We start from the raw sequence: 15,221 nt of genomic DNA, 5'->3' as shown, positions 1-15,221 counted from the left end.
GAATCATGTCAGTATTTCAAATTTTAAATACAGTAGTTACTACATTAAAGAGATTATAATGATGATGATGATGATGATGATGATGATTACTAATTTTACTATTATTACTATTATTATTATTATTACTATTATTATCATCTGGTAATACACATTTGCTCCTGCTTTTAGACCCCCAGAGAGGATGTAGTTTTACCTTCCTGATTTGAATCCCTACTAATTCCACTTAATTCTGTGTGTTAAACCTACAGGAGAAACGGAAACTAGAATCTGACCAAAAGGTCAAGGTCTTTGCTAGTAATATCAAAGAAACTAAAAAAAGACAAAACAAACCCAGGTCTTTAAATCTGGGTAAACATACTGTGGAATAAATGGATGTTTAAGAAAAAGAGAACCAGCTTTGATATCTAGCTCAAACAAAGTGAAAAACAAAATAAAACTTTGAAGGTTTTCTAAGTGGTCACAGTGCATTGGCTTTTTCAAGAGACACCAGCTGAGTAGGGTCATGGTGGCAGCAGGAGAGCCTTCATAACTTACATGTGTGCTTTATATGAGTCACATAACATATGTCACAACGCAGCTGGTGAATTCAGCAAATACCTGATAGGAGCCAGCTCAGCAGCGTGGGATGTGAGTGTCGGGTAGAAAACCGCTGTCTTCCCAATGATACATGAGGTCAAGGTTCTGTGCATCCACAGGGATGACGCACTCCTTGCAAAACCGAGTATGTTAGATCCTGGGCACACTCTCGCTCAGTGAACTATGTTAAAATATTATTGGCAATTTAACTGAGTCAAGTCAGTTACAGAACTGAGTAGGGTACATGAAGCTGTGAGGTGAAAACTTTGGGACAACTTCACATATGCAGGTTTTTGACAGCTGGGCAGGGAGGAAATGAGAAACCAGCCTGATGTTCCCCTCTCCATCTTTCACCTTCTTCTCAACCATCAAACATGACTCCATCCAACCATACATCCATCTTTCCTGACCTCTTAGAAGCCCTCTCGCTCTCAGCCACTCGACTTGCCTGCATTTTTAAATTACTTTTAAATCTTAAAACCAGGCAGCTTATCTGCCTCCCTTGGCTTCCAGTACCATTGTTACACTGCTGCTTGTTGTCAGCTTACTTATTCCCTCTTCTGGGTCCAAATGTACCTTCTGTGTTCCCAGTGTAAAATAACAAGGCAGAGGAACATAATGCCAATTACTAATTTATTTCTTTTTTTTTTCCCCATGGACACCCAACAGAGAAAGGAGAAGCCCAAGATCTAGCTTTTGCTAGAATCAAAATAATTCAATGATGTGGTTCATCCACCTGGTTTAAACAAATAAGCCATTAACTCTTCATTTCTCCTAGGCAATCATCTACTCAGTTGGCTTTCTGTAGTCTGCCATTCTGTCAGTGGGTGTTGGGGCTTTCTACGTTTTTTGGCTAGGTGTCAAAGAAATTCAGAACTGTAGAAAAAGCTCAGTGGTTGCTAACATTTTACTTCAGCAGTGACTTTAAGCAAAATGAATATTTCCTCAGTAGGCAAACACATGGTTAATGTGTCGTGGCATAAAAGCATGAGAAAATCAAACTGAATAGAGGAAACAATAGCAAGCTGCTGGACAGGAAAATAAAACCAAGATAAGAAGAGATGAAAGTCATCTTTTCTGTTTGTATGCCTTCATAAATTTATGCCAGGATAAAATACGTTGAATTCTCTATCTTGTTTTTTGATTCTTCCAAGGTAGTGTTGAAATAAAGTGCCTTGAATTGGCTATTTTTTATTTGTTTGTTCACAAGTTCCTCCAACAATAGTTTTGATTAAAGCCTTCCCTTCAAGAATTGCTAGTTTTCTTTTCCGTAACAGAAGACCTAAACCACTTACAGAGATAAGTAGGCAGTGTCACAGTTCTTATTTTGCTGTTGCAGGCTGCTCTGAACCCCTGGGGATGAAATCAGGACATATACAAGACTACCAAATTACTGCCTCCAGTGTTTTCCGTACTCTCAACATGGACATGTTTGCTTGGGAGCCCAGGAAAGCCCGGCTGGACAAGCAAGGCAAAGTTAATGCCTGGACCTCTGGCCACAATGACCAGTCACAGTGGTTGCAGGTAAAGTTTCACAGACATTTTCCCAAGTGCTTATCTTCTTTGTGTTTCAGGTATGGGACAGCTGAACTGGTTTAGGATTACACTCATATTCTTGTTTCTGAATGTAACCATCCTAACTCTGCCACAGGTAGATGATGAAGCTAGGAAAGCCCAGACAGATTTTCACATCTTTGGTACCTCAACTGCAGAAAACCCTGCTCAGGGAAACCTTCAGCTCCGCTAGCCAAACCTTACGAGTTGCCCAGCAGCCATAAATTTTCCTTTGTTAATGAACACAAATAGTAGCTGCAGATCTGTTTTACTTATTCAGTGAGTGTTCTCATAAAAGAGGCTTCTCCTCTCTTGTTAAGAAAGAGGATTTTTTTCCCCCCTTCTATCCTTCCAAAGCTCCCTGGAAAAGCATATTTGCTTCAGCTTTGTGCACGTTAACAAATCTGGCTCATAGAAATTATCTTTGTCTAATTGAGACAGCTCGAAATTACCTTCCAACACCTCTCTGAAACTAGCAAGACTGATTTAGCGCATGCATTCATTATAAAGCTGTGCACAGGCGTTGTTTTCAGCCTGGGAGTGATTTGTACAGGTCAGTAGTACACTAATGTGAAAGAGTGCAATAAATCACCGATATGGAAGCCTATTTGACCAGTTGCTGACACATTTGCATTTTTAGAAATGTTGAAAATAGCAGTGTTTTGAGTCAGCTGCCAGTTTGCAGTGCAGTTCTCAGCAGGAAGCCTCAATAGCACTAGACTGGCTACTAACCCCCTGCAATCTTTTCACATATAAATTATGACATATTAGCTTTTTTACCTACAGTTGCTCAGCAGTTCAGCAATATGATTATTAACTTTTCTCCAAGTTTACACACATACAGAAAGGAAGGAGCAGTTGGTTTGTCTGTTTAGCTTTTGAAGGAGTGAAGAACATGGGATTTGCTGAAAGATTTTTAGAGCAACTTCTTGAAACAGCAGTTAGTAACTTCTGGAGAGAAGGAAAATTTTAGTGGAGAAGCAGATAAAAGAAAGGCAGTTGTATCAAATTTAGCCCCATCAGTGATAACAAGAAACCAAGGATGTGCAGAGACTCCACAGAAACACCCTGTGATGTGTTATTCCGCCGGTGGGTGACAGTGGATTTTTAATCAGCTACAGGTGGCAAGGGGCTGCAGCGTTACTTCTTACATTCTAAAATTTTCGATTCTGTTCTAAGTCTTGCTATGTATGAGCCTACCTGAAGCTGCAACTTTAATCTGACCACTTGCACAGTCTCTGCAAGTCCTTGAAGCATCAGGCATACTTTTTTTTTTTATCTGGTATAAAAGAAAGTTGTGAAGAAATACTCGTCTTGTAGTTCATTTGTCATACAGCTATGATACAAGTTCAGTATCTTCATAGGAATATGACCAATTTACCCTTTCCTGAAAGTCATTATACTTGTGATATTTCTCCAAACGAGTATCATAACATTTCTTGAATGAAAAAAAAAAAAAAAAAAACAACCAGGAGGCATTAAATCCACTTGTTCCTTCAGTGCTAAAGTTGGTTGTTAATTTCCACTATAGGTTGTTTATTCTGAATTCAGTCTGTGAGTAGAGACGGGTTCAAATGCTTCAAGTCTAGGTAAGATTCTGTAAGAAAGACATGCCTGTCATTTAGATTTGTCTGTTCATTGTTCTTTTTCGCTGGTAGTTCTCTATTTTTACCTTAAAATGCAGAGTATTGTATGGTAACCTTTTAACACGCTGACTGCAATTTTGTAGTCATACTGCTTTCATCGAGTTTAGTCAAAACACATTTGGAAGAAAAAAGAGGATGAAAGCAAACTTATCTGTATGCCCTTTTCCCTCAGCAATTACACATTACAAGGAATGATCCCAGCAACGATTCCATGGTATCCTAAAAGAGGCTTAAAGTAAGACACAGATTTCTGAATTTTGCTAAAGTGGCTGACCTACCAAAATGGTATTTCACAGCGTTAGCTTTCCATGCCTTTTGAATTTTCTCTACATGCTTGTTTGGTTTACCTTTTATAGTTTTCACTAGAAGGCCTCTGAAACTGGGTAAGAGCCTACTGAATGCCTTTGAAAGTTATCGTTGTAGTGTGTGGTATGTGGGTGACTTGGACAGATCTGTTCTGGCTTTTGGGGGGGGATCCTTGCCCAAACGCCATTGCTATCAACTGTTCCTCTGTTTAAAAGCTTGCTGGCATAAATCGCAGCGTGACTGCTGTGATAATGGGTGCTGAGAGGTGATGTTTGCATCGTGCATAAACGCTACTTGCTACTTGGGGGCCGCTCACAGCGCTTTTACCCTAGAGGTAAATGCTTAACTGTCTTGAGCTGAGGTTGTTTTACTTGGTTTTCTCTAAAAAAGAAAATCCTAAATCTTCTGTGTATTTAAAAATGCAGCCATTAACAAGTGTGCTCTTTGATTTAAAGTATTCTGGATTGCTACATCTGTAATTTAGCTCCAGAGTCAGGAATATGAAGCATTATGTGGCTTCACACACAGACAGTGCATTTTCAGATTAGAGAAGAATACTTACCTTATTGCTGCTGCAATTGTTGAAAATCTCTTGTGGTCTAGACTCTAATCATTTACAAACCCCAGGTTCCCCACACAACACTCCTTTACACCAAACACCATCATTAGCAATGGAAGAAAGTATTTTTGTGACGTGGAGGAAAAGTTAATGAGATTAGGTGACCAAAATCGTACTTTTCCACCTCAGTCATACTCTTCTTCTGAATTCCCCTACCTGCTTGCTCAAGGGCATCCCGTGATTCCTGTAAACATGATGCTGCAGAAGCTATGTCAGTTACCTAGCCTAGTTCATAGCAGAGGAGCTTCCATTAACTTGGGTAATCCACCTATTTAGCATTTCTGTTCTCATCACAGTTGAAATCTATGCAGCTTGGTGATACAGAACAACATAGTTGTTCAGGTTGGCTACCAAATCTAATGCGAGTAATCAGTTCCAGCAACTCCCTCTACTCCTAAACACTTTCTGTAGGGAGTTCCTCCCTTTTGGAGACACTCTGTGAAATCAACTGAATAAAATTAAAGATTAGGGGGATGTGGGGAAGTGAAAATTAAAAAAAATAATTTTTTGCTTCCCATATTTATGTATAAGCAACATAAACTACATGAGGTAAAGCATTTCAATTTAATTACTGAGAAAATAAAGAAAAGCCTAAACTTCACTTTGCTTCAAGGCAGTCCCTTTTTCTCATTACTTCGATTTGCTTCTCAGCATCACTCGCTACCTTTAACCAATTCACAGGCTTTTCCCAGGATCTCCTGCTGAACTACCATGACCAGGCTGCTTTGCCAGTTTTGGGAGTGCTTCTGCTCCTCCTGGACACAATCCAGGACTGTCATTCCAGCTGGTCACACCACTCCCTGTTTGTCATTGGACATTAAAGGAAATGTTCAAGAACTTTCCACCTTATGCCCAGAATGAGACACTGAGGCTATAAAGATTATTGAAAGTTATTCCTTCTGATTTTCACATAGCTTGGTGAATGCTCTGGTAAATAGATTTTCACCACTCTGTACCTCATTTTCCTAGCTGAGACGATCATTCAAAAGAATTAACATTTTTTCTCCAGTTACAGATCATGAAATCAGGATAGCATATTAAACTTCCTTTTTCTCTATTTACCGTTAGTTAAGTTTTGGTGGTATAAAATATTTCCATATTTCTGTTAAACCAACAGGTGCCATATCTGTCTTTGCATTAGTTTCCCACTCTCGTTCACTACCTGATAAGGACAGCAACACCCTCTGCTTTAGTGCCTTTGCCCATTTTTCTTCTGCCTGGTGCTTAGCAAGTAATTTCGCTGATGTTTCTCTGATCTACCATCCTCTGCAATATTCCTTGGAGCTGAGGCATCTCGTTTCATTTGGTGTCTCCCAATATTTGGAGCTTTCTTCTGCCCCCTAAACCATCTCCTTTGCATAAAGTGTTTTGTATGTTATCCTATTCCTAACTTTATAATCATACATAAAGAAAACCGCTTTATCTGATAGGCTAGGGTCTTGAAGGCTTGTCTCTCTACAGAGCACAGCTAGATGAAAAAGATGCCCAACCTGGCAGCCTGCTGAGGTTCCTTTTACATCTCCATATTATCTTCAGGTCACCAGCAGCACTGCACTAGCTTTATGTCTATAGCTGTTCCTGAAACTTTAAAACAGTTTACGTGCTGCAAAATGACTTTCATCTGGTTGCTTAGCTTGTATTTTGCTGCAAAGCTAGAGGAAGGTTCTGCAGCTTCATGTGCATGAATAATAAACCTGATACAGTTTATTCACAGTTACTTTATATATCTACCATTGAGCTCAGTTGATTTAAGAAAATAATCTTTCCCTTAAATAGCAGAGTGGAGCAACAAGCAATGTCTTATTGTAATGTTTCTCCGCTATTAGGGAAAAAACAGTTGCTAATAAAGATAGCAGATTGTTTGAAGATTGGAAAAGCCACTGTTACATATATACCTACACTTTTTTAAAATGTGATGAGTATAATGCATACAGGTTGGGAATTTTCCTCCAAATTAATCTCCAGCATTAGACAATACTACTGAGATTTCTCATCAACACCGCCTGAAAACAATTGCCTGAGTGCTGCAGTTGACTCATTCTTTCAGTTTAATACTTGACCATCTTTTTTACATCACAAGGTCTCTTGTTTGAAAACAAAGGAAAAATTATATTCCAAATAAGTAATCACATTTTTTTTACATATATTCAAAAACATCTACAAAGTCTCATGCCATTATAGAATCTACTTATATTCTTTTTCTGGAATTTTTTACAGTGTTTAAGCTTCTAAGTGATCAAATGAAAAAAATATTATTTAAAGGCTAAATCACACCCAGCTTTTGCTCTTGGGTTTTTTTGGTTGTTTTTTTTTTTTTTTTTTTTGGGGGGGGGGGGTTGGTTGGTTTGTTGTTTTGTTTTTTTTTTTGTAGAGTACTCATAGAAAGTAGACTGTGCTACATTTATCCAGTATTTACAAAACTTGACAGTGGTACATGTTGTGCTTTGCACCACCACCACAAGTCATCTGAAATTGTCTAATTACTAAGATAAATGAGGATCAAGGGAAGACAGAGGGCAATCATGCCTAATGCTATGTCAGCTCCAGCAGCCTCATGCACAGCACAGCTAACACGAGCCTAGAGAGACAACCCAGACCTTTTTTGTGTGTTTCTCCAAGTTATTGGCTATATAACCTCATGCAAAGGGACTAAACTACAGAAAAATGTAAATTTACAGATTCTATACGTAAAATTTACATATGCAATTTATAGATACCTTAAAATACCTATTTCTAATAAGTTGCTCAGGCTTCTTCTATAGTCAATGGAAACAGGACAGCACTATCAGGAAATAATTCATCCTACCCTAAGTAATCGTCTTATGTTTCCTGTTATGAATCATCCTGGAGATAAGCCTTTACTCTGTTAGCCACAGAGACAGACAATTAGCTTAAACCAGAAGATGAATTTTTGAACGTGAAAGTTATGTGAGGTCAATACTCCCCTTTTTTAATATGGGTAGAGAACATTATTTTTCATCTCGTATTGGTTAGCTAGGCATATTTTAATGCTGCTGTTCATTCTGTTACTACAATAAAAGAATGCTGTTTCCTGTATCTCATGTGGTATTTGCTTCTCATCTATTATTGCACCTGCCTCTTTCTCCTCTTTTTTGTTGTATTTACCTGTTTATTTGTAATGAATTCTGCAGAGGCTTACTAGATAGGAAATCACTACACTGTAGTATTTCCTAAATGCTGAAAACAACTCATAAGGAGAAAATTGTGTAGATTGTTTAATTACCTTTTGAATTGCACCATTAGCAAAGCAAGCATTAATACCAATACTCTTTAAAGTACCCAAATAAGTGGTTTCTATCTGGTCACCGGCTTAAATATTTTAACACCCACACCCTGAAGAAAAAAAAAAAAAAAAAGAAAACACTTAACAACATATTAATTAAATAAGGACTTGCAAGACTCAACACTGGAATAGGATAAAATGTTATTTTATTATCATAGTGAGGAAATTACATGACTACTAGAAGGCTTGGACTGCTAAGCAGTGTGTTGTGACTGGTCTTTGAAAGATACAGTATTCTATGGGAATTGTAAGCTTAATTGTAACACATGGTAAACAACAGGCATGTATCTTTCTCTGCAGCTTCAATAAGCCACAGCCATCACCCACCGATCAGGAAAGGAATCAATGTCTTTTACGTGTACAACAACATAAGGTCTTTCTCACTCTTCAGATGCAGAGTTGGTACTGTTTCTTAATTACAATTTCTCACAAGCAGAAAAGTAAGTTCTTAGATTTCAGATGGTGAATGACAAGTTGTATAGAGGTCAAGCTTTCTTTGTGCTACGCTTTTTATTGGGATACTGAAAGATATTTACAGTCCATACTGGTCATTTTATCTTTTCAAATCAGTATCTTTTTCCTTCCCTGTGGTTCTTGGCAAGGCAGCTGTCATTTCTGCTCAGAGGACTTAACTTGGTCACTCAGCTTTGGCATCTCCTTGGTCTTACGCTTACCTTGATGAGCAGCTTCACAGGGTAATATCCTGCTCACACACTGACATTCACAGGATGCAGCAATGTAACAGGGCATAATTAAATTATTAATATGGATCTTTCCTGTCCCATACTTTTCCAGAAACTTGCTACAGATAAATTTCCCTATGAAAAGAGCCAGTGGTAGAATAAAGTAGAAATGGACAAATAGCTCTGAGTGATTTAGTCAAAGGGAGGTAAAGAGGGATACTCGCTTCTAAATTGCACGTGGCTGAATTTATCTACTTTGCACTGCCTGGACTAGAGATACAAACAGATCACTTTACTGACTTCTCCACTCTAAGTTTACAACTAGATGGTCACTATTAGCTTTGAGGGCAGTGTCTAGCTCAAGATGATGAGCAAGCTTTTTTTCCCCCATTTTTTGTTTTAAAGCCTCATCTCTCCATACGTTGCCAACACTTTTTTGACACTACTAACAAAAACATAGCTTAGAGAAATGGTATTAAAAGGTATGCCTTGATTTCCTAGTCACAGTTACCTGTCAGCAAATATTTGATGGACATTCTAGAAGTTGCTCTCTCACCCAGTTTTCCCTGCAAATAATTTCAAGTTAAATGCATTATTCACATTAATAATGCTACTAAATCGTGCATTTCAGCATGATTCCCTTCCTAAATTGCTTTTGACTTTGCAAAAGCTTTCTTCTGCCTTTCATTTTATGGAAATGTTTATAGTAGTAATTGAATTTAAGCCTTGGAATTAAATAAGGTGGCATAAAATCTTGGTTTATTTTGCTTTTTCAATGGTGTATTTAGGGTGCATTTTATCATTTAGGTAGCAGAGTCTAGAGCCTTGGTAGAATCATTGATTTTACTCTGGCCAAAAACAAAGAGATTGTTAGAAGGACAGGCAGAGTACAGAAGCTTTTTGTTGCAATGTGTCCAGGAAATAGTCAACAAATAGATACCGCATGGTTGTTTCCTGCAACAAAAACTTGTTTGATGACACCTTAATAAACGAGTACAAAGGAAAGAGTCCATCTGAACTGTAAATCAGTACAGTTAAGATTTTATAGGAGAAAAATGTTTCATTGCACAATGTCCTACTCTGTACAGTGAATTATACGCCCTACTCTCTCTGTTAAGTCTTCGGTAAAAAATGAGGAGCTAAATCAGTGTTCCATCTTTGAAACATAACAAATTCATCATCACTAACAAAAATCACTCGTGAAGTTTCCATAAACAGTTGAATCATGTCTAGCTCTAAAGCACTGCAAGAGAGTATTGTCAGTTGCCTTACTGACTTGTAGTTTTTCTGTGTATCACTCCCCTGCAGATGAAAGTAAAATTGAATAATGACCCATTTCCTATTACAATAACAGGTTTTGATCTTGCTTACAAAATCTGGGAGTGTAAGTAAAAACTCCCTGGTTGTTCTGAATTTTGATGTACACAGGATTTGAGTCTGAAGTATTTTTTGTTACTGTGTATTTACAGTAGAAATTTTGCTCTTCCTTGGTGCCAATAGAAGCACCTTCTGAAAATGGCATTCATTACATTTTAATGGAAAGATGTTATTTTTTCATTTTTTTATTAAATTCCTGCCTGTTTTACCTACTTATCCTTTCCACTGATTTGAAATAAGTGTTCTGTCTCTATTTACGAAACAAAAGTCTGATTTCCTTGCCCTGTCTTAAGATAACAAAATGGCTACGAAGTTGGCTAGGTAGAAATAGAGAAAGAAAGGGTGCACACGTGTTCCTTATGCATGCCTTCTTCTTCCACGGGAGTGTTTCAAAACAGCATCCACTTTTCCATAATAAAACTGTTCATTGTTTTCACAGCTACATCTGATTTAGTTTTAGACTCATGCACAATTGGACACAGTTGTTGCCCCACGATACTTTCAGTCTCAACAAGACAAAAGGATGACAAAAAAAATACAGATGACGGAGAGAAATGAAGAGACCTTGACAAGGTCAACTATCTTTAAGCAGCAAAAAATACCTGATGTAAAAGCAGATGAGACAAAAGCCAGTGCAGGGTGAAAGCAAACAAATAGAGTGGAACTGAGTCTGGTTCTGTTTTCTGATAGCTTGATGCTTTATTAACTGGACTGTGCTGTTTTTATTAGCCCTGCATGTTTGTTCCCAATTGTTACTTCTTGACTAAGCAAGCACTTATATTTTCTTCATGTAACTGTCAAGATCTTATGAGTAAAATATACAAAGGTCTTGGAAAGGTATTCTTCACTGAATAGGCCTCTCAATTTTTTTTTGCATTCGTATGATTTTAGTCTTTATGCCACTTTCAAAACACAGTGAAACTGTATTATGAGATTCTGGTTGACTTTGGAACATGTTTGCTCAAAATCTGCCATTCATTTCCATATTCTGTTCCCTACACAAAGTACATAGAAACAGATCTGCTCCTAGCTTGGCAAATGGTGAACAGAGATTGTTGTTTTTTTTTTTTTTTGCTATGTAATAATTAAATTGAGATGCAAACACAAATAAGTAGTGGTGGCAAAGGAACCTCAAATTAATCTAAATTAGAAGGCAATGAACTACCTTGCAGACTTCTTCAGAGGAGGGGGAAACATGCTTAACCGGGCTGACATTTACCTAGCAGTAATCAGAAAAATGAAACGGCCCTATCTCAGCATGTTAATACATCACATAAACTAAATATGGACATTTCTTTGCTGTTTCTGAATCTTAGCCTATTAATTGGTTTCATCATTCATTTTTCCCTAATAACATCCCACTCATAGTTCAGTGTTGGTCTCAGCAGGATACATGTTATCTTGGTTTTTTTGGTTTTGGTTTCCATGTTAAGTCAGGTGTGTCTATATAGAAATGTATTGTCCAAGACCCTCTTTCCACTCTGCCTGGTATTATTCATCCTGCTTGATCCTCAAGTAACGCAAGAGCAGTTTCCCTGTCAAAAAATATGACATAAGAGAAAAATCTTAGCAGAAAATGTGAGAAAGAGAATTTAAAAGGGAAATTGCAGTATACACAAAAATACTGCAACTAAACATTCTTCAATTATCTGTGTTTTGTTCAAGAGCACCTTGAGACTTGTAATATAGCATTGAAACAGACCCTTGTTGGAATTTCCTCACTGATTTTGGGCTTGTATCTGTATGTACATATACTCACAGGAGCTGAGAGACAGTCAACAGTCATAAAGATAGAAACAGAGGCAAATTTTCTCAGAACGGAGCCACCTTTTTTAATCTATAATTCATCTTTGATATGGGGACAGAGCTCATAACAGATCTGAGTTGTCAGTGCTTGTACTCACATTTGATAAGTTTTCTCTAAAGTAAGTCAGATAATAGATTATTTTAAAGAAATGCATGCTTTAAAACTAAGTTCTTGGGATTACAAGAACTTCCTGCCTAATTATGTCCTATACATAACCAAGTCTTAATTGCTTTTGTTGTTGGAGTGATCTCCTTAGAAGCTTCGTGTTTAATTAACCACAAGATATATTAATCCTATTTCAACCCAGCCTTTCTTTGTTGTATAATTAAGCAGAAGAATACTTTCACAATTAGAAGTTAACTCTATATATAGCTAGTAAAGGGAAAACACCCCTGTAAAAACTGGAGCTCTATTATTTCTAACGGCAAATGTAAAAATATTTAGACCCATTTTAATGGGTCACCTTTGTTAAGAGGTAATGAGAATTATATCACAGTGTTTTCTTAGAACTATCAGAATGGTTTTTAAAGGCCTTACTGCAGGTTGTTAATGATCCCCTTTTGGCAACATCAGGAATATTACAAAGGCTCAAAACAGGAATTCACTGTATATCCCTGTATCTGATTTTATTTTTACTGACTTTGAGAAGTTCTGCAGTTTGCCTTATTTATACTTACGTTACTTTGAACTCAAACACTGCCACTGTATACCAGATGTAAAATATTGTGGATTCAGTTTTGTGTTTTGCTACATAAAGCTGAGTATCCTGAACTTTTGGAAACCTCAATAGCATGTTGGAGGAGTAGCTAAGACTTGCTTTTTTTGAGAGGTACCAGGCAGCTTCAGCTGATGTTTCATGGAGCCAAAGAATAAAAGTAAGAGATTTTTAGAGGGTGGTTTCTTGACTCACTAGCCAACCTATGTGGCAGTGTTGAGACTAAAACTCACTGATCAGCTGAATTAGCAAAGCATAGGTGCCTCCAAATTCAGCAAGGACATCAGAACACAGCAGTCACGTAGCTGGGAGCAACACACAAGTCCACCACAAAAGAAAGCCGTATTATTTTCAGTGTCTCTCATTGATATTCAGCCTTGAAGATTCTTCTTCCACTTTAACAGGACCTCTGGAAATGCCGTAATTTCCTTCTGTATATAAATGTGTTAACATGCTGATACCTATACAATGGATGGGGTGAACCTCAATCAAAGAATGTGGACATCACAGCAATGGGGGATCACACATTAGGAGAATGGGAGCCAAATTCGAATGAGCTAATGGGAGCGATGGCCCGACCATCAGTAGCGAGGTGCCAGGTAACTAACGCGCGGTGCCGGGCAGAGCCCCTGTAACCCCCGGCCGGTGGGGCGAGGCCCGGGCAGGGAGAGCGCTCGGCAGTTCCCTCCCGGCACAGCGGGCTCCGCCGGGGGAAGCCGGGGGCCTTTGGGGCCGGCCACAGCAGGGCAGGGCGGGGAGAGATCCCCCCGGCCCTGACACACACCGTGTGCTGCCCTCCCCCGCGGGGCCCTCCCCGGGCGGGGGGCACGGCCTGCCCGGCCCTGGGCTGCCCGCGGGCTGCCCTGCCCGGCCCTGCCCGGCCCTGCCGGGGGGGCTCTGCTCCGGGCCGGTCCCCCCCGGCCTCCCCCTGCCCGGCCCTGCCCGGCCCTGCCCGGCCCTGCCCTGCCGGGGGGGCTCTGCTCCGGGCCGGTCCCCCCCGGCCTCCCCCTGCCCGGCCCTGCCCGGCCCTGCCCTGCCGGGGGGGCTCTGCTCCGGGCCGGTCCCCCCCCGGCCTCCCCCTGCCCGGCCCGGCCCTGCCCTGCCGGGGGGGCTCTGCTCCGGGCCGGTCCCCCCCGGCCTCCCCCTGCCCGGCCCTGCCCTGCCCTGCCGGGGGGGCTCTGCTCCGGGCCGGTCCCCCCCGGCCTCCCCCTGCCCGGCCCTGCCCGGCCCTGCCCTGCCGGGGGGGCTCTGCTCCGGGCCGGTCCCCCCCGGCCTCCCCCTGCCCGGCCCGGGGGCTGCAGGGCCGCTGCTCTCAGGCAGGCTCTCTGCTCTCTCCCGCAGCTCCGTGGGCCATTTCCCCCCCTCCTCAGCCGCGCTGCCCCCGAGGGGCTCCCGCCGTGGCTGCTGGGCCGGGCCGTGGCCAGCGCCGGGCCCGTCTGGCAGCCGGCGGCCACGGGCTCCACCGGGCACGGGGGCAGTGCCCGCGGCGGGGCCCGGCGGTGCCTGGCAGCCCCCGGCACCATAGCCCGGCCGCGCACAAGCGATGCACTAATGAATGATACTCTCATTTTGCTTCTTAGACAAGCTTGCTTATTGCCTGCCCACAGACCTGTCTCCAGTGGGAGGACTGCTTTACTCAAAATAAACCTCAGAGCTGCTTAGAAACAGCTTCCTGTTATTATTGGTTGACCATTTTTCACAACATCTGCCACCAAACCGTTTATTCTTTTCACTTCCCCCAAATGTACACCAGTATAAATTGCAGGGCCACAGTAGGATTTGCTTTGTGTTCCAAAACACATCAGAGGGGTTGTTTTTATTTGAGAGGAACTTTGAAGTCTTGTTTTCCAAGGTTCACAGCAATAATTCATAGTCCTAGAAGGTCTTTTGATATTAAAAATGAAATCTCTGTTTTATGAGAATTTAAGAGTTATTTGAGGGTTATTATCAGGGAGTTTTAACATGGTCCTCTTTATTCCCCATCCTACTATACGTGATTTTGTGTGGCTAAGGCAGTCTGAGTCTCTCTCTAACCAAGTATTTCTAAAAAAAATTCTAAGGTAATTTTCCATTTAAAATATACATCATAAATAAAACATCATAAAAATAAGAGAAGGAAGGAAGGGTCTTCTGAGAATTTTGCATGTCTGAGTTACTTTGTATCTCTGCAGATGCACATGGGAAGGGCGCAACCATTCTCCTTCTTCCACTATAATTTTTTTTAACGTATTTGATTACATCCAACTTTTCTGGTGAAATGTCAGGAAATGTTATCTGGTTTTAGTTCTAATGAAACAATAATGGCATCCATTACCGGAGCAAGAGAGGGTATGTAGCAAAGGACCACAGTGTTGTATTTTTTGACCCTCTGAAAAGTCAAACTTCAAATGGAATAATAGCATTCTGGTAAAAAAGGGAGCAATTGGATCTAAATGTTGTCATATTGAGGAACATCTATTTCCGTGATTTAAAAAACCCTGTCACCTATTATGGAAGCTCACTTGGAAGGTGGAAATTGTGGCTAATTTACATTGCAGTCCTCCCACATTGCATGAGCCTTTCTGTTCCATTTTGACTGAAACAAGTGAATTCTGGGAACCGGATTTTATTTTTTGCATTAAAAGATATAAGCAA

At 40.4% G+C, this 15,221-nt stretch overlaps 1 protein-coding gene across 2 annotated transcripts in view; it reads left to right on the top strand.

Moving 5' to 3' along the window:
- Positions 1-15,221, top strand: part of EDIL3 (EGF like repeats and discoidin domains 3) — a 257,131-nt gene that overhangs the window by 203,505 nt on the left and 38,405 nt on the right. For both annotated transcript variants that reach the window (XM_040580692.1, XM_040580690.1), the window contains one exon: positions 1,916-2,100. In XM_040580692.1, coding sequence (XP_040436626.1) covers positions 1,916-2,100 — 185 coding nt within the window. The remainder of the gene's footprint in view (positions 1-1,915; positions 2,101-15,221) is intronic.

This window comes from Falco naumanni, chromosome Z (genome assembly GCF_017639655.2).
Source record: "Falco naumanni isolate bFalNau1 chromosome Z, bFalNau1.pat, whole genome shotgun sequence".
In the NCBI taxonomy this organism is placed as follows: domain Eukaryota; kingdom Metazoa; phylum Chordata; class Aves; order Falconiformes; family Falconidae; genus Falco; species Falco naumanni.
Note: the sequence above shows the minus strand (reverse complement) of the source record. Positions and strands in the feature narration are given on the sequence as shown.